Genomic DNA, 16939 nt, shown 5'->3' with positions numbered 1-16939 from the left:
AAATTTGAACAAGTGAAAAGCAGTATAAAAAAATTTTTTAAATGACAGGAGCACTAGATATTCTTAAAAAAAGGGATTTAAAATTTATTTTAAACATAATTGCTAATATTGTGAAGCACACGTAATTGTATTGTTTAAGAAAATGGAAGGAAAGGTAGATAATCTAAAGCATAAAACAGACGAAAAGATCTCGAAGAAAAAGATAACTATAACTGTAGATGAAGATGATCCTTGCCTCAAAAAAGACGAGATTCATGAGGAAGAAGGATTTAAATTTTCTCCTGGTGATGACCCGAGGTACACATAATGAGCTATTCATATTTAATTCAGTGATATATCCTTTTTCGTCATCTTCATTATCCTTTCACAGATTTCAACAACAAAATCAGACGCAGAGATGTTTTGTGATGTATACAGACTTCTATCGTTGTCAACATATTTTAGGTGAAGATTCCGAAGCATGTACGTGGTTTAAAGACGTTTTTACGTCCATATGTCCGAGGGCCTGGGTGGAACGTTGGGACGAACTTAGACTTACAGGCAGATTACCTTGGCACAAATACAGAACTCAAGGCCCTTTCCCTGGCAACAAATATGGTGAATAAAAAGAAAGAGAAGAATCAATCTTCTAGAATAAAATTAAAAAGTTTTATAATATTTGAAGTGGAATTAAACTATTATGATTAACATCATTATAGTAGTGACTGATAATTAAGATAGATAATAGTTATAAAAACTTATACAAAAGTGACAGTACAGTATAGAGACCAGGGAGGGAATATATAATTAATTTACACGTTACGTAAGAAAAAAATATACAACTTTTATTATACAGGTACAAGATTCATTAATATGAGGTAACTTATATATTGAAGTACGAAGAAAAAAATAACTGATCGTCCATTGATGATTCGTAATTGCTGGACTTCTCTTCATTTTTAACTCTTCTTAGTATGGTCGATAGATTCTTCTTTTCTATCTGTATACCACACTGATTGTTCTTGCAGTTTATGACACTTTTTTTTACTTACAATCGTAAAAAATATACACTGTTAGAAATTTTCTTTGAACCTTCGATAAATACGAATACCGCTCGAAATCCCGTAGTGGCCCGACTTTTTTTTTTTAAGTAGAGATCTTACGAAAAATATAAGATTTTACGAAATAAAACGTTATTTTCGGTATTGTGCACTAGAGCCTGCCGTGGATGAAGACAACTTACCGATCTTCGAGTGTTGATTCTGCATAACAATGTAATCCCGCCTACATCAATATATTTACTTCCTAGATGATACCTGCAAATGTGAAATCAAAGACATTTGCTTGAAGGAGACGATTAAAGCTATTTTCTGTACATTTATGATCTATACTTGGCTCTATCTTGTATGTAATGTACTAATGTATATATCGTAAATGACTAGAATTCAAATGTCAAAATAATCAAGAAACTAAATGCGCGAGAGTTTATAATGAATGGATGCGATCAATATAAAGTGTACAATCCACATTGACACATTTGACGGGAAATTAGAACCACCTTACGTATGTCATGTTGAGTATGTGCGGTAGTATGTAATGTGTTATTTCAGGTTTGATTCCTCGACTGGTGAACGTATTGGCAATCCTCATCCCTGCAAATGCCCATCATTTCGTACGGACATAGGATTCCATGAGGATTGATGTTCCTGACGAGAAGAGTAACAGAAACCACAAAAATCCTCAAGATTTTTAGCACAGTCCACAAACAGTGGACGATTGAATAATGTGATCATTCCTCAAAAAAAAGCACTCACCTTGATTTCTTTAAGTGCATTAAAATTGATACATAAGGTGTAACCGTTGTCTTCGTTGTCTTCGTCGTCGTCGTCGTCGTCGTCGTCGCCGTCGCCGTCGCCGTCGCCGTCGCCGTAGTCGTAGTCGTAGTCGTAGTCATAGTCGTAGTCATTGTATTTGTCGTTGTTGCATCTATCATCATCGGCATTGTTGCATCTGTTGTCAGTGATGACGATGACGTTGGCGATGATGATGACGTTGGCGATGGCGATGGCAGTTGCGGTGAAGCTCTCTTGTTACTTTGTTTATTGTGTTCTTGATTTAAAGTATCCGTCGCTGATAATTTTGATTTTGAAGACATAGTAGGATCAGACTCATTAGTTCCACTTCCTTCTCTACGCTTATTATTTTGTTTTATAGAACTACTTTGGTATTGCTTTGGTTCAGAAGATAACGCATTATTTTGATTAAGAGGTAAGACTTGTTCTTCGTTACGATGTTCTAATGTATTTGATAAAGTTTTTTCTCTTTTTTCTGATGTCGATGGATATGAAACTGCTTGCGAAAAATTCAAGGTTTCCGTGCACGAGTTCTTACTTTTATTAGATTGCGCGAAACGAGAAGTATCATTTTTCGATCCCGCCTTCTTAATCACAGCGTCATTCGATTGTTGCAACAAAAAAGTGTTCTCAGTGACCGCGTCCTTAGATAATTCTGAGCTCATTTCTTGTGACGAACTGGAATAGGAATTTTCAGAAATATCATTAGCTTGGAGTCGTTTCTTCTTGGTAATCTGACGGGTATGATTAGCAACCTCTTTGAGTTTATCACTCAAAAGTTGAGCTACCGCCTCTGGCAACCTAAAAAAAAAATCTTTATAGTAGAAATACACTAAACAAGGAACGTAAGGATTTTTTTTCTTTAAACGCATATAAGAAAATAATTTAACTTATGATATGTAAATATATAAATGTACGCCACATGCATCTACGGCTCTTATACTTGCGTACTTGTAATTTTTCCCCATGAGCCGGTTACCTAGGGTCGAACAAATTCCGGATAGCTTATCGCATTCGTGTCGTCCAGTGTTGATCTTTTGACGTGCAGCTGAAACCTTTGGGCCCATGCTGCTAACGCGATCGCGCTGCTGTTGTAATCTATCCTCGGCTATTTTCAGTTGTTCCTTAAGTTTTCTCACTTCGTTGGCCAAGGTAGACTGCACGTCCTTTTCCATATCCCATTGACGAAGGTTTCCTGACATTTCTGCTAAATGATCTAAAACCATGTACCTGTGCACCGTATACATAATTTAATATTGAAGCTTTGTTGCACTTTACTCGTTATTAAAACTCATTTCTTTGCAAAATTATTATATATAATTACCGTCTCGCAACTAATTTGTGCTCGGTTTCTCTCAAGTATCGCTCTTGCTCCACTTCTGGAAGACTCGCCAAGGAATCCAATTCCGCTTTAACATCTTTTTTAAACGCATCCAAAACATCATTTCTATTACCGTCAGATGTTGAATCAAATTTACGAGAAATATTGCTGCTATCATTATTTTCTGTAGATGTTGCTGAAATATTACGATTAATCTCTTGCTGACATTCCGCTTCATATTCAGAGAGTGTTATTGTAGTTTCCATCGTATCCTCGTGCTGGTTTAAATTCGCAGAATTTGAAAGTATTATGGTAGACGCTTTAGAAAAATTACTATCATTTAGATTTACATTATTTGTTTCTGGAATTTTTGTACTGACATCAGGCTCAACTGGATTTTCACTTTGGCTGACGATTGCCGTTGTGTCGTGTTGCGAGAATGATTTATCATTTATAGTAACGACTCGCTCGATCGTATCCGGTTTCAATACTACTTGCACGTATTTATGATTTATTTCTTCTTTACTTAACGCTTTCAAGATAGACTTGTGCTGCTCTTTCGTAGATTGCGTCTCACGCGAATTCTCGACCATTCTACCTCCAGGGTGATTCGGAGAGGTAACGTTAATAATTCGGATGCTGAGATCGTTCGGTATCGCTTTCTTACCGCTTTTAGCTTGCAGATGCGTAAAATTAGTATGTTTAGTGATATTCGCTGAAAGTTTTTTATCAGCAGACATACGATATACATTTGATTCCGACGTATCTTTCGCCATATCGTCGCTTTTTCTTTCGATTTCCATTGACGATACCTGGGAATTTTTCTCTATGGTTTTTATTTTATCCTGATTTTGTGTAACATGTGCTTTCTTTTCGCACAATGGCAAAGACTTTACTGGTGAACTCGCTACGTTAGCGTTTAATAATTTATTACTGCTACTACTACTATTATTATTATTTGCTACCTTTTTCTGGAGTTTCAACTTTTCACGCTCCAAGATCTCCTGCTTCAAACGACGATATTCCTCTTGTTGCGACACGGGAAGATGCCTCACAGCCTGCAACAAATAAAAAAAGCTGCAAAACAAATTAAGAAAGCTTCTATGATCAATCAGTCGTGCCATTTTGCACCGGGAGAGACAGATCATTAATTTTTTTTTCTTTTTCAATAAATCCTTGAATTGTGAAAATAATAATTTCTAATAATTAATCTCTCTTTCTAAATTACTCGCTACTAAAAGGGGTCAAACATAATAATACGCAATCGCCTTACCAGTGGCGTGTGCATATTAGATGAACTGTTATTCGTTTGTGGCACATCTCGTTTTGTCGCTTGCGTGGACGAACTGGATGATTTCGCCGCAGCAGCAGTTTGTTCTTGTTCTGTTCTCACTTCGCGAAGAAACTTATTCAAGTTCTTCTCGAAGTCAGCGGGAATCTCTTGAGGCGCCTGCTTCTCTGCGATCGGTACAGGTTCATTTCTTTCGCTCTCGGACTCGCTGTCCGTACTGTCGGAACCTAAACTTATCACAAAACGCTGAGTGTCGGACACGTCCGATATTTTTGACGCGCCAACGTTAGGCTTCGCATTATTATCAAGTTTTCGTAGATTCATTCTTCTCTGCACAATCATATTCTGATATTTCTTCTTGGTATTATTCACCACTTTTGTGCTTGTGAGCGCTTTCTTCGGCACTTTCTTCGGCAGACTCTTTGCTGCATCCACGCTATTGCTTTTTTTCCTGCCGCTTTGCATCGGGAGAGACAGATCATTAATTTTTTTCGTTGCAGTTTCCGACGAAACTGTTAACGGCTTCGACGGCAGCAACGACAGCGAGTTATTGCTCGTTGTTGCGTTAGCGTTCACAGCTATTACAGCATCTGCCATTGTTTTTAATGTAGGCGTTTGGACATTCGTTGCGGCAGAGTTTGTGACAGGAATAACTGGAGCAACTGAAGAACAATTGGTGTCTGGGCTTGATTTAGTTCGTTTCAAAGACGCCAATAAGAGTGCTCGTAATTCGTTCTCATCCTCATCGATGCTTTGTCTCCTATTGCGAGCACACTTGGTCGTATTGGCTTTGTCGGATACGCCAAGGTTAGAATTTTCTGACGCGAGACGTGTTGACAAACAATGGGATTCAGTATGTTCCCCTTGCAAATATTCGGTAAATGTTAACAGCGCTGCACGATTGTTTCTTTTTACGCTTCTCTTTTCTGTTATAACTCTACCGGAGTTGACAGGCTCCTGAGTATCAGTGACATTTTGCAATCTTGATAGCTCCTCATTTATTAAATTTTTCTGCGCATTAATGTTATCGTTGCTCTTACTCCGATCAGGTTTGGTTGCAGTCTCCCGATTTAGAGTAGATGCATCCACAATATTTGCATCTCTATTCATGTCAATAATCGAACACAGATTCTTTTCATTTTCAAGCAATCTAGTGTCTATACTCTTGCGCCAGTTCTTTTTGACGCTTTTCCGCTTTTTGCTCCGTGCAAGAGAAGCCTCACTACTCACGGACGGTGTAGCAGAGACATCAGAATGCTCCGATTCATTTGTCTCGTGATTCTTTTCGAGCAACTCTCTTTGATCCTCATAATTATTTAAAGATTCGTTCGTCGAAGTGTCAAATGTAGCAGCCGCTGATAACACGGGCGCGGATTTTTTCGCTACTTGTAATTTTATCGGTTTGAAGATATTGCTACTCGTATCCGCAGCGATAACAACCACTGGCTGCATCTCGGCACTTTTGAAAGTTGGCTCTGGATGCGACATTTCGAGCTTCCTCTTCAAATGTTGTCGCAGCTGCTTGTTTGACTTCAAGATTGGCACGGGTACTAGCGTCCTATTGATCAACGTAGGTATTTTATTTTCATCCTTAGTAACGTCTGAAACATCTTGCATATACAGAGGTTCTCGCAACGTTTCCTCCGTGACTTGACACGATATCGCTTCCTTTGGAATGTAGTCTGTGTCCAGTAAATTTCTATTATCATTAATGGGACAGCTTAACGCATTATTCTTTGGATCGTCGATCGTTATCGACTCGCTAGGCGATAATGATTTGGCGTATCCTCTAGCGTATGCCATTGCTGTTGGAACATCTGCAATGGAATATCCGGGATCTCTTTGCGTTTCGTAAGCGGACTCATCATTTCTAAACGTGGAGTCCGTGTTTACAATTGCGTCGTTGGAAGATTGCTCCATCGTCTGCTGCGCTTCAAGCGAAGGAACAAAAGTATCATGGAGAGAAACAGGAGATGGGAGATCTTTAGATCCTGGAAGAGCATGTGACGTGTCCGGCACGACGGCCGTCGAAGAATAAGTTTCTTTTCGACAGCAAATTCCATCTATCAGATCACAGACAATATCATCGCCGTGAGGATTTTCGAGAGCTTTTCCCATCGCGTCGTTTAAATCCAAATGGAATGTCTCGCTGCCGTACTGCGATGGAGAATACGCATAGCACTTCGGCGTATCTGGTAACGCCTGGTAAGACAAGTAAGTATCATCGTAGTAGGACGTGTTCGATGCGAGTTCGTCCGTCACACCGTCGTCGAAGACTGGGCTACCAATCGCATCGTTTACATTAATAAACGACACATCGGATGGCTCGAGACCAAGCAAAGCTGTATCGATAGGAACATTCTCGGTGATCTTATCGGTTGGCGAGTACGGTAGTTTCTCTTTCTCTCTCTCGACATCGGTATCCAGGTCCATGTCTTCGATGAGATTGCTGTCATGCGATGGGCTATACGGCGACGACACGTCTAACCGCTCGTCATTGGGTACAGGTATGTCATCGAGAAAGCTCGTAGTAAACGGACTCTCACTGCGAGTGGGCCTCTTAGCTTTAATACCGCGTCGAACACGATTCTGATGCTTCTTCATGACCGCCGAACGAAGCGCGTTCATGCGCAGCTGCAAGACCTCCTCGTCCTGATCATCGTTCACAGCCAATCTCTTTTCCGTTTCTGCCGGCTGGTCCGAGGATTTATTGGACTTGTTCTGTTTTGTTTCTAATGCCTTTTGTCGCAGTAACGCCAAATCGTCCTCATCGTCGGCATCGTTGACGTTTGTTTCGGATCGAACTTTCGATTTTCTCTTTAAATGTATCACGTGGTCGTCGCTGTTGACTTTCTTCAGCATGTTCGACAGTTTGTCCTTCAGCGATGACGATTCTTTAGTTCGATTGATGCTCGGCTCCGACGCGTGTGCGCCTATAGAATCTAGACGTTTCACCTTCTTCAACAATCGCGTCACTTCGCCATGCCTGTCGATGTAGGAACGAGTGGACGACGGCGAACTCGATTTCAACGATCTCTTCGCCGCTCTCACGGGCGAGTGACGCCGGGGACTACGTTTCGGTGATTTGATCTTTCGCGGGGATTTCTTCAGTATCGGTGATCTGGAATGATTCAGCGGAGACCGGGACGATCGAAGGGACGGTCGTGCTACTAGCGGCGACTTGTATCTTCGGATCGGTGATCTTGAGATCACCTTCGAACGGCCGCTCGGTCTGCGAACTGAATTTACTTCTCTATATATTTTCAACGCGCTGAAGTCTGCTATAGGCAAATCGACGGAGGACGGAGAGATCAAGTCGTCGATAGTGAGGGGTTCGTAATCCTTTTTCTTCTTCTTTTTCTTTTTCACTTTGGCTTTCGAGCGATTGGACGTGTCTGTGAGACCGACGATCTCCATGTCGCTGTCGCTAGAGATGGGCACTAGGTCGTCGTTTTTCTCTTGCAACTTCGATGCCGTGTGCTTTGTCGCGACGCATCCCGTTTCCCTGACATGGTGTCGGTTTTCCTTCCCTTTGACTGGATCTTATAAAATAAGATTAGCTGCTACTTGATTAAAAAGCAATATACCAGAATGGATGGGGATCACTCTAATTATTTACATTTATCTATTGAAAGGCATAATTTTTATTATATGTTTTCGTAAGACTCGTAAGACTAGTTTTTAAGAAGATTTCATTACTAACAATCCCCATATAAAAATCCTTACATTAAATATTATATCCTTACATTAAATAATATAAAAGTTAAAAGCAAAAGTACGTACAAAATATCGTAGCATGACAATAATTAGAGAAAACTATATTAAAGTACAAGGATCTATATTGGAAAATCAAATAACAGTTGTGAATTGTTTCTGTATTCACACACACATATATAATAATTATATATATCCAAAATCTATCAATTCCGACATAACTATACTCTTCGCTTATTTTATTTACATAAGTAAATAATATTTATTTTATTTATTTACTTATTTAAATATACTCTAAGGAAATAATGTCTCTAAATTTCTTAATGATAAAAGCAACTGCAAAACAGTCGGAAGAAAAGAAAGTTATTTCGAATGGTAGATAGTATCCAGGATGATTTTACCTCTTCTGCTCTGACTTTTGAGACGATACATCGCATTGCACCAAGTTGCGCACTCGCCCCAGGATTTGCACTCAGGACACGCGCGTGTCTTGCCCTGGACGACGTAGCTGCTGGTCAGGTGGCCCATGCCACCCTCCTCGGATGAACTGACATCCTCCAACGAGATCTCGCCTTCCTCTTTCTCGTCATCTAGGATGTCTATCGTCTCCGTGCATCCGCTCGATAAATCGCTCGCCATCATTCAAACTTACCCGGCAGCGGAGAGTGGAATTTATATTGTCATCGTCTCTTAACGAAACGCGCTCGCGAATCACTCCTTAAGACTTAAAATTAAGTTACACGGAGGATACGATCAGGAAAAAAGGAATGTGACGTACCCTTTTGACAAACTATAGCCACAGGTGGAAAGAAGGGGAATGGATATATGTGTCTGGTCGTAGATTCTCGTGGCGTGCAAGATTACTTTTATGTACAAAAAAAGATGAAGATAAAATGGAGGCGAAAAGAACGTCCGACGTCCCGGAAGTACGTGGCGGCCAAACACGAATTTCGTTATTCCAAATTTAATGGTGCTGAGACGCGAATAGTTAACGTGCACTGTCAGCAATCATCAGCAATGAGCAATCGCAACCTTCATTAAATACCTTGACCCCCCTTGTCGATCGTCCAACTAATCAACGACGTTCGAGACCATGGCGGCTATATTGCATATATGTCCGTTCGCACGTAGAAAATCTACGTTGTGTGTTCCTATTGGCTACGTTCAACAGAAAAGCAGCTCGATCATTGCTTAGTGATTCGTTAATATAATTAGATCTTACTTTCAGTGTTCCTCTCTAATTAGTTGAATTCTAATCTTTAATATCAAATTTATAGCCTGATATAAGCTTTAGAGTCCATTTTCATGATATATGGTTAATCAAAGAGTTAGTATAATTAAAAAATGAATACATACTTTCACATAAGCTTATGATTAAATAAATTAATGGTACGTATATACGTATGTATATACATACAGTCATTAATTTACTTAATCATAAGCTTATGAAAGAATATATTATAGCGTTTTCGACTCCAATGGGTTTTAACACAGATTCGACGCCATTTGCCGGAATCGTCCAATTAGAACGGATCGTTTGACGTTCTAATTGGACAATTTCGACAAATGGCGTCGAACCTGGATTAAAACCCACTGCAGTCGAAAACGCTATTAGTTAATTTTCAAGTTAATCTTTTATTTTTATATATTATGAAAACAGACTTGAAGCCCGTTCTTTAAACTCGATTTAATTTTCCATTTTTTCTAATTTTCAGAAAAAGAAAGTATGCTAAACCGAGATTAAATTTAAGCTACACAAATGGATCTACAACGTTTAACAATTAAAAGCAACATTTATGTGTAAATACAATCAGTTCATATTTAAAATTATATCAAATACCAACTCGAAATGCTGTACTGCCATTGGCTGAATAGAATCTCTATCGAGTATACAAGACTAAAATATAAGATAATCTATTATATATATATATATATATATATATATATATATATATATATATATATATATATATATATATATATATATATATCATATATATCACACACACGGTGATTTAGAACGACCCATGTGCCCCTGTGAAGACGTGTTCTTGGATAAATTCTGAGACGATTTTTCCTGTACGAAAATTTTGTTTGATGCTTACTTTTTGAATAATAAGACTCAGCGAATCACGGGCCATGTACACATGGTAGACAAAGGCGGTGCAACATGGGTAAGCGCCCGCGTCAGACGGTGAGTTGCGCCTTTGTCTACCATGTGTACACAGCCCGTGATTCGCTAAGTTTATCGTCTTATTATTCAAAAAGTAAGCATCGGACAAAATTTTCGTACAGAAAAAATCGTCTCAAAATTTATCCAAGAACGCGTCTTTACAGGGACACATGGGTCGTTTTGAATCACCCTGTGTGTGTGCGTGTGTGTGTGTATATATATATATATATAGTCAGATAAATATCGTTTTAAAAATAAGATCAAACCATGAATAGCACCCTAACAGTTGTTAATTTTAATTAAAGTACATTTGATCCAAAAATTTGATAAAAGTGAATTACTATAAAAAATAAAAACGATGACATATAAATATAATATAGAAACATTGTATATCATTAAAAACAATAAGCCAATATTTTGTGATTATTTGTTGAACTTTCTTTGCAAGGATTTACTTTTCAGAACATTGAAATCGGGCTTAACGTAGTTCTCGAGTAGATTCTTATCAAATTTAAATCTCGCCAGTGCCTGATCTCCAACGCCCGATAGCACAGTCATTAATCTTCCTAATTCATTCACGCTTTTCATTTGATCCTCCATAAAGCCAGTGATGATAAAGTCACTTGCGTTCAGATCGCCATGCTTTTCCGCTATAGCATTCACTGCTACCAGTTTTCTACCAACTTCAATTTCCAGTTGCAAGGCTGTCTGCAGAAAATTTATATGAACAAAAGATATTAACTAGCTATGTTTAATTGTATTGTTTAAAATTGATTAAAATTGCTAACGAAGTCTGATCAGCTATTACTAAATGGAAATCTCCTATTAATTCTTAAGATATATATTTTTTATACCTTTTGAAATATTATATTGCTTAAAATTTTTTTCAATTATAACATGCTTGACTGTTCAAAATAGATTTACTTTGAACGCGTGTAATGGACATTTCCAATCTTGATCGTCCGGTGGTGATATAACTCCTAAGTGTACCTTGCCACATCGCATTTTTACATAATTAAAAAATCTCAAGGCATGCTCATGCTCCTCATGATGCATTTGTATGAAAAATGATTCACAGCCAGGCAAAGCGACGTCTACTCGACCAAAATATGCAGCCTGTATAATGAAATAAATATGAAAACATGAAATGAATTAAATTGTGACTTAAAATAATGGCAATCAATTTTACATGAAAAAGATAAAAAAACAACGTTTACCATTGATAAATAATAATAAAACGCCATTAATTCTACATTTATCTGCTGGTTCATCGCAGCTTCGGTTTCTTCGTGGAAATCAAAACTGATCCTCTTTCCACTCGGCCACTTTATCGGTTTGTCGATACACGCTTCGTTTCGATTGCAATTATCATTTCCCGATTTTTTTCGTGTTATGCTACATAATTTTTGTAGAATAAGAAAGAATTGAACACTTATATATCTTCTCTCAAACTAAATTTGAATAAAATACATGTTTTGTAATAAATTCATAATTTCAAATTTAATTTGAAAAAAATAAGCTTCTAAGAAACTTTTTTTAGTTAATTTTTTAGAATATAATTAAATATTTTAATTATTTAAAATTCTAATTTATCAATATAATTACCTGATGTAACCTAATCGTCGAATTTGCGAATATAATTCATAATTGTGAAATTTTAAAAGATTGTAATAAGGTTTACGAATTAATGCTCGCAACATTTTCTAATGCATTCTTCTAGATTAATCTATTCACATTGATATAAGATTTATTTGTAAGTCACAATACGATGATGCCATTAATTTTAGAGGATCTCTGGCATGTATACAAATAAATGAACAAATGTTTATAAAAAAATTTCTTGTAGATAATTTTAGAAAATAAATTCGATAGTCGATAAAAAATATATTATTGATTGTGGATAAAATAAATTCCTTTAGTAAAATTAAATTGCAAAAAAATCAATTTTTAAAAATCGACAATGTATCAGGAGAATATAATCAGCAAAAGGGTTACGCTATGTATAATTCCAAGAATTTTCCAAAGTTTAGAGAACTCAAATTGCAAAAATATCAAAAATTTGGAAAATTAATAAAATACTTCAAAGATAGCAGTTCTAAAAATTTCTATTTAATTTTTTTCTTTTACATCTATATCATATGCATAATTAATCTACAATGTAAAATGTTAATATTATTTCTAAATAAATATAGATTGAGTAATATATATCTTCTAAAGAGAGCTCACTGTAAGAAAATTATTTTTGTCTGTAATGATTGAGAAATTGTTTTAAACTATAATTTTAATACATGTAAATAATTTTAATATTTTATCAAATTTATATCTTTGCTATAAATACAACTGTACTCAAATATTGTAAATATGTAAACTAATGTTCTATTTAGAGTCTTAAATATTTTATAATAAAATTTGTTAAGACGATTAGTTATAATAATTGTAATCGTCTTTTAAACATGAAATTGATATATTGATTTAATTTTACAAACTGTAAAAATGGTTTGCAAGTCAAAATCAAATAATTACAATAAATCAAAAATATGTCATTGATTTATCGAATTAGGTGAAGGATCTGATAGCTGATGTGTGTTATTTGAAGGCACGGTGTTTATAGAACTAAGGCTCTCTTGTTTTATATTAGAACTGTTAAGATTCATATTAATTACAGTTGTCAATGTAGGATTTTGCATATCTAATTGACTTTGTGCAATATCCTGTAGAGCTGCCTGGATTCGCTGAAGAAGTGCCTCGCCTTGTCTTACCACTTCTTCCAGTTGCTCACCAGCCTGTTGATTCTCCTGCTCGAGTCTACTAAGACTGGCTACTTGTAGCTCCTGCGATGACTCTTCACTAGGCAAACTCTCTATTAATGTATCTATATCTTTGGCACATCTCGCAATAAGGTTTGCAAATAAAGCAGCGTAATCTAAAACAAATAAACTTTAATTTAGTCAATATATATATTTAACGTAGCATCATGTATCAATACATATCGAAACATGGGAAAACCTTCTTGAGATTGATGTGGCTGCGGAGTACCAATACGATCAAAACCAGGAAATTTACTGGGCGTAGAATACTGTTGTAGGATGCCAACGCTATTGCAGAAGTGTTCTGCTTGCTACAAAAAAATCAATGTTAATTTAAATTCGTTGAGCCATCTAAGTAATAAACGATCGATAAAACAGAAAAAATTAACTACCTGATTTATGGTATCTTGTAATTGTGTCAGACGATCTGCCATAGTGTCGAATTAATACACTGGATCATTCACAAATAACTTAGTTAAAATTTTTCGCAACAATCGAATGAAAAGGAATCATCACCTGCTACTGTCGTTTTAACAATCTTAACGATTGCTAAATAAAAATTCGAGGAAATCTATTAAAATTTCGCTTTATTTTCTATTCCTTGTGACCACATTGTCAGAACGCAATCGAAACTTTGCTTATATCTGTTTTTTTAAAGACAAATTTTAAAACAACAATCCTCCAACAAAGGAGATTGCAGAAAATCCATGACCTAACCTATAGGCTTGTTTTCTATTCCTGCACTAGACTGCACTGGAACGTTCCTTCTTGCTTTCGCTAACTTTGAAACATCTACCTATTTCATTTTAAGTGTACACTTATTTAGAGAGTTCAGGAACAGAAAACAAACGGTATATATCACGCGTTTTCAGCACCATCTTGTAAAGTCAAATCCACATTGCACGTTGAAAGATTGGATTGATAGTTTGATACAAAAAATTCTACATTCTATGGACAAATTTTTTAGAATTAATTTTGTTTACAAAATGTTGGAAAACGATAAAACAATATAAAAAATATATAGCTATATATAGGGCTTTTAATATAGGGCTATATGTATTTGTACAATTAAACATATATTTAATGACAGTCTTAAAAAAAATTAACATTATGGAGATTCTTGAGGCTCCTAAGGGTGCCGTCACATGGGGCGTAACTTACGTAGCGTAATTTGTGTATTCTAGTAACTTCTAAAATATGTTACGCCATTTTAAAAGCCTTCTTTCACATGAAGCGTATTTCGCGGATTTTCAAGAAATGCGTATCTAATGCAACCAATTGCTGATTAGGGTTTCTCTTGTATGTACACCCAAGGACTTTAAGGGTGCAGTCCCATGGAGCGTATCAGGCGTATCGCGGATTGCGCGTATCGAAAATCTGACCAATCGCGAACGTTCCGCTGCTTTCGGTACGTGAACGTTTTGTTCCTACGGTCCCATGAAGCGGAATTTGCGTAAGCGTATTAAGCGGATGCTCAATCACGAAACGAATTTTGTTATTTCTCTCATCCAAACAGTCTTGTGATTAGTGAACCGCTGATCCGCTTACGCGAATTCCGCTTCATGGGACCGTAGGAACAAAAGCAGACGGAAGAATAGTAGAATATTCACAGTATATATAAAGTGAATTTTATTTAATTTATTAATTTATTTAGTATAAGTAAATAAAACATTTGACTTTTAACAGGTGCAGAATGAAATCGAAAACAATATTGTTTTCAATTGCTTTATTAATAAAACGTTTAAAACGAATAAATTACGATGTTTTTACCAGGCATGAAATACATCGTAAAATTATTAATCTTTATGCGCTTTATTATTTAGCATTAAAAAACGAGAGAAAAATTGCGAATAAAGGAAAACGGAAATATTGGGTCAGACCAATATTTGTAATTTGCAATTTGTAATTTGCAATTCATAATACAATATTTATATCCGTATTTATATTAAACTGAAATAATCAGTGTAGACTAATCAAAAATATGCTTCGTCAAATTCTAAACTAACCTTAAAATATTATAATTAATAAGTATTACAAAAATAATATTTTAAAATGCTATATGCTACTCACAGGACTTATATTTCCTTTGTTCATAATTGTTTTAATTGTATCAATTACAAGAAACTGCTATTTTTCTTTATGTTAACCTCAATCCGCTCTGATCCGCTCGATTGAATACGCTAAAGAATAACTTCGGCGGAACGGTAGCGAACCAAGAACAGCGGAAGCAGCGGAACGTTCGCGATTGGTCAGATTTTCGATACGCGCAATCCGCGATACGCCTGATACGCTCCATGGGACTGCACCCTGATTCTGTCCATGGGGAAATTTTCCAAACTGAGAAGTCACTACTTTCTACATACTCGCGTTTCATGATTAATGAAACAACTAGAGCTTATTGGTTGTTACATTAATCATGAACATTAAGTATGTAGAAAGATAGCGACTTTTCAGTTTGAAAAATTTCCCCATGGACAGAATCAAAGTCCTTGGGTGTACATACTCTCTAACAGAAATGCTAAACAAATTTACGATTGGTTTTTGTAATTTACGCGTCTCGGAAAGTACGCTTCATGTGGAACTGATACTCTGCATACTAGTATATGTGAATCATCTATGTGCGAATCTAACCTGTGCAGGCATACATTCCTGTTACTTGTAATTTTCAAAAATTTATGTATTTAAAACAAAATAAATATATTGTTACGAGCCGAGCCGTCCCTGCGAGGCGAGTTCGAGCTGCGGTGTGAATAAGGCCGTGAAGCGGCCTTTCTCCTTGCAACGGCCTTGTTTATTAAAAAAATGAGCTGTCTTTGATTTTGGAGTTTGGTGTGTGATGATATGGTCGTGTTTGGTGGTTAACAATTAAAGTGATTTTGTGTTTGATAAAGAAGTCTAGTTCTTTTCCGGAGTGAGAGCGCGAGTAAACAAGTACCCCTTTTGCTCGTAACATTTTGGGGGCTCGTCCGGGATCGAACGGACGGACAGAGAGAAACGACATACAATGCCTCTTATAAATACCCCACGCCGAGGGATCTGCACATGTTCCTCGGGAGACGCCGGGCATGCAATGTTAACAACGGGAATTGAGCGGACTCCTAAAAGTGTTGAAGGTGAAACGTCGAGCGCGGAGACGCTTCTTCAGACGGCGATGGAGGAGCTTAAACAGATGCGCGAAGAGCGCGCGCTACAGATACGGCAGCAGGAGGATCTTGTGACGCTTCTGCGACAACGAGAAATGGAACTTCGGTATCTTCAAAAAAACCAGCTAAGTCTTTCTTGTAATAGTGCCGCTAATAAAACCAGAGATGCACGCGATCAGAACATTTTGCCTCTTGAGAGAAAAACTGTTATCACGGGAGAGGGGGAAACCTCTCGAATTTTGTTAAACAATGAGTCGGGTCTTAAATTAAAACCAGATACTTTTGACGGAAGTACTCCGTTACGTGAATTCTTTTCGCAGTTTAACTTAATTGCTCGGGCGAGTCGTTGGAATGAGGAGACGAAAACTGCCGTGCTCGTTTCGTGCTTAAGAGGAAAAGCTCGCGCGGTATTAGAAAATGTTCAAGATTTGGATAATTTTAAATTCGCGGAATTAAAATCAAAATTAGAATTGCGATTCGGGGAAATTCATTCTCTACAAAGTTATTACTGTCAATTTACGAATAGGAAACAAAAGTTTGGGGAAAATTTTGCTGCTTTTGGGGCAGAAATTGAGAGATTGTCTCAATTTGCGTATCCCAAATGTCCACATTCCGTTCGGGACAAAATTGCTTGTGCACAATTTGTTTCTGCGATATC

General features: G+C 36.9%; 4 protein-coding genes across 6 annotated transcripts; 1 reads left to right on the top strand and 3 right to left on the bottom strand.

Moving 5' to 3' along the window:
* The first annotated feature begins 25 nt into the window (after nt 1–25).
* On the top strand, nt 26–1062 carry LOC105197989 (cytochrome c oxidase subunit 6B1). The gene is made up of 2 exons (XM_011164611.3): nt 26–297; nt 371–1062. Exons 1-2 carry the CDS (start codon nt 143–145, stop codon nt 603–605), a joined length of 390 nt encoding a protein of 129 aa, XP_011162913.1. The 5' UTR covers nt 26–142; the 3' UTR covers nt 606–1062.
* LOC105197990 (serine-rich adhesin for platelets) lies at nt 804–9271 on the bottom strand. 3 transcript variants are annotated; one of them, XM_011164612.3, is made up of 7 exons: nt 8560–9271; nt 4427–7986; nt 3157–4211; nt 2784–3062; nt 1794–2633; nt 1538–1685; nt 804–1295 (listed from the first exon to the last, which is right to left on the bottom strand). In XM_011164612.3, exons 1-6 carry the CDS (start codon nt 8798–8800, stop codon nt 1586–1588), a joined length of 6075 nt encoding a protein of 2024 aa, XP_011162914.1. In that variant the 5' UTR covers nt 8801–9271; the 3' UTR covers nt 804–1295; nt 1538–1585. The 3 variants fall into 3 exon arrangements, with proteins under 3 accessions (XP_011162914.1, XP_025996979.1, XP_039303623.1); XM_026141194.2 differs by having other exon boundaries at nt 1543–1685; XM_039447689.1 differs by having other exon boundaries at nt 804–1685.
* Nucleotides 9272–10744: 1473 nt separating this feature from the next.
* Nucleotides 10745–12421, bottom strand: LOC105197992 (ferritin, heavy subunit). Its single transcript, XM_039446881.1, has 4 exons — nt 11937–12421; nt 11549–11726; nt 11256–11447; nt 10745–11039 (listed from the first exon to the last, which is right to left on the bottom strand). Exons 1-4 carry the CDS (start codon nt 12029–12031, stop codon nt 10755–10757), a joined length of 750 nt encoding a protein of 249 aa, XP_039302815.1. The 5' UTR covers nt 12032–12421; the 3' UTR covers nt 10745–10754.
* Nucleotides 12422–12782: 361 nt separating this feature from the next.
* Nucleotides 12783–13927, bottom strand: LOC105197991 (mediator of RNA polymerase II transcription subunit 21). Its single transcript, XM_011164614.3, has 3 exons — nt 13531–13927; nt 13338–13449; nt 12783–13254 (listed from the first exon to the last, which is right to left on the bottom strand). The coding sequence occupies exons 1-3, from the start codon at nt 13570–13572 to the stop codon at nt 12872–12874; spliced, it is 537 nt and encodes a 178-aa protein (XP_011162916.1). The 5' UTR covers nt 13573–13927; the 3' UTR covers nt 12783–12871.
* Between the last annotated feature and the right edge of the window lie 3012 nt (nt 13928–16939).

This window comes from Solenopsis invicta, chromosome 3 (genome assembly GCF_016802725.1).
Source record: "Solenopsis invicta isolate M01_SB chromosome 3, UNIL_Sinv_3.0, whole genome shotgun sequence".
NCBI lineage: Eukaryota > Metazoa > Arthropoda > Insecta > Hymenoptera > Formicidae > Solenopsis > Solenopsis invicta.
Note: the sequence above shows the minus strand (reverse complement) of the source record. Positions and strands in the feature narration are given on the sequence as shown.

Excerpts from the sequence above, each read along its gene's own strand:
- LOC105197989 (XM_011164611.3), top strand. The coding sequence starts at position 143 with ATGGAAGGAAAGGTAGATAATCTAAAGCATAAAACAGACGAAAAGATC. Across the intron at positions 298-370 it reads TCTCCTGGTGATGACCCGAG|ATTTCAACAACAAAATCAGA; the intron begins GTACACATAATG and ends ATCCTTTCACAG.
- LOC105197990 (XM_039447689.1), bottom strand. The coding sequence starts at position 8,800 with ATGATGGCGAGCGATTTATCGAGCGGATGCACGGAGACGATAGACATC. Across the intron at positions 7,987-8,559 it reads CAAAAGTCAGAGCAGAAGAG|ATCCAGTCAAAGGGAAGGAA; the intron begins GTAAAATCATCC and ends TTATTTTATAAG. Across the intron at positions 3,063-3,156 it reads CACAAATTAGTTGCGAGACG|GTACATGGTTTTAGATCATT; the intron begins GTAATTATATAT and ends TACGGTGCACAG.
- LOC105197992 (XM_039446881.1), bottom strand. The coding sequence starts at position 12,031 with ATGTTGCGAGCATTAATTCGTAAACCTTATTACAATCTTTTAAAATTT. Across the intron at positions 11,727-11,936 it reads CGACGATTAGGTTACATCAG|CATAACACGAAAAAAATCGG; the intron begins GTAATTATATTG and ends AAAATTATGTAG. Across the intron at positions 11,040-11,255 it reads GTCCATTACACGCGTTCAAA|ACAGCCTTGCAACTGGAAAT; the intron begins GTAAATCTATTT and ends AATTTTCTGCAG.
- LOC105197991 (XM_011164614.3), bottom strand. The coding sequence starts at position 13,572 with ATGGCAGATCGTCTGACACAATTACAAGATACCATAAATCAG. Across the intron at positions 13,450-13,530 it reads TACAAGATACCATAAATCAG|CAAGCAGAACACTTCTGCAA; the intron begins GTAGTTAATTTT and ends ATTTTTTTGTAG. Across the intron at positions 13,255-13,337 it reads GCCACATCAATCTCAAGAAG|ATTACGCTGCTTTATTTGCA; the intron begins GTTTTCCCATGT and ends TATTTGTTTTAG.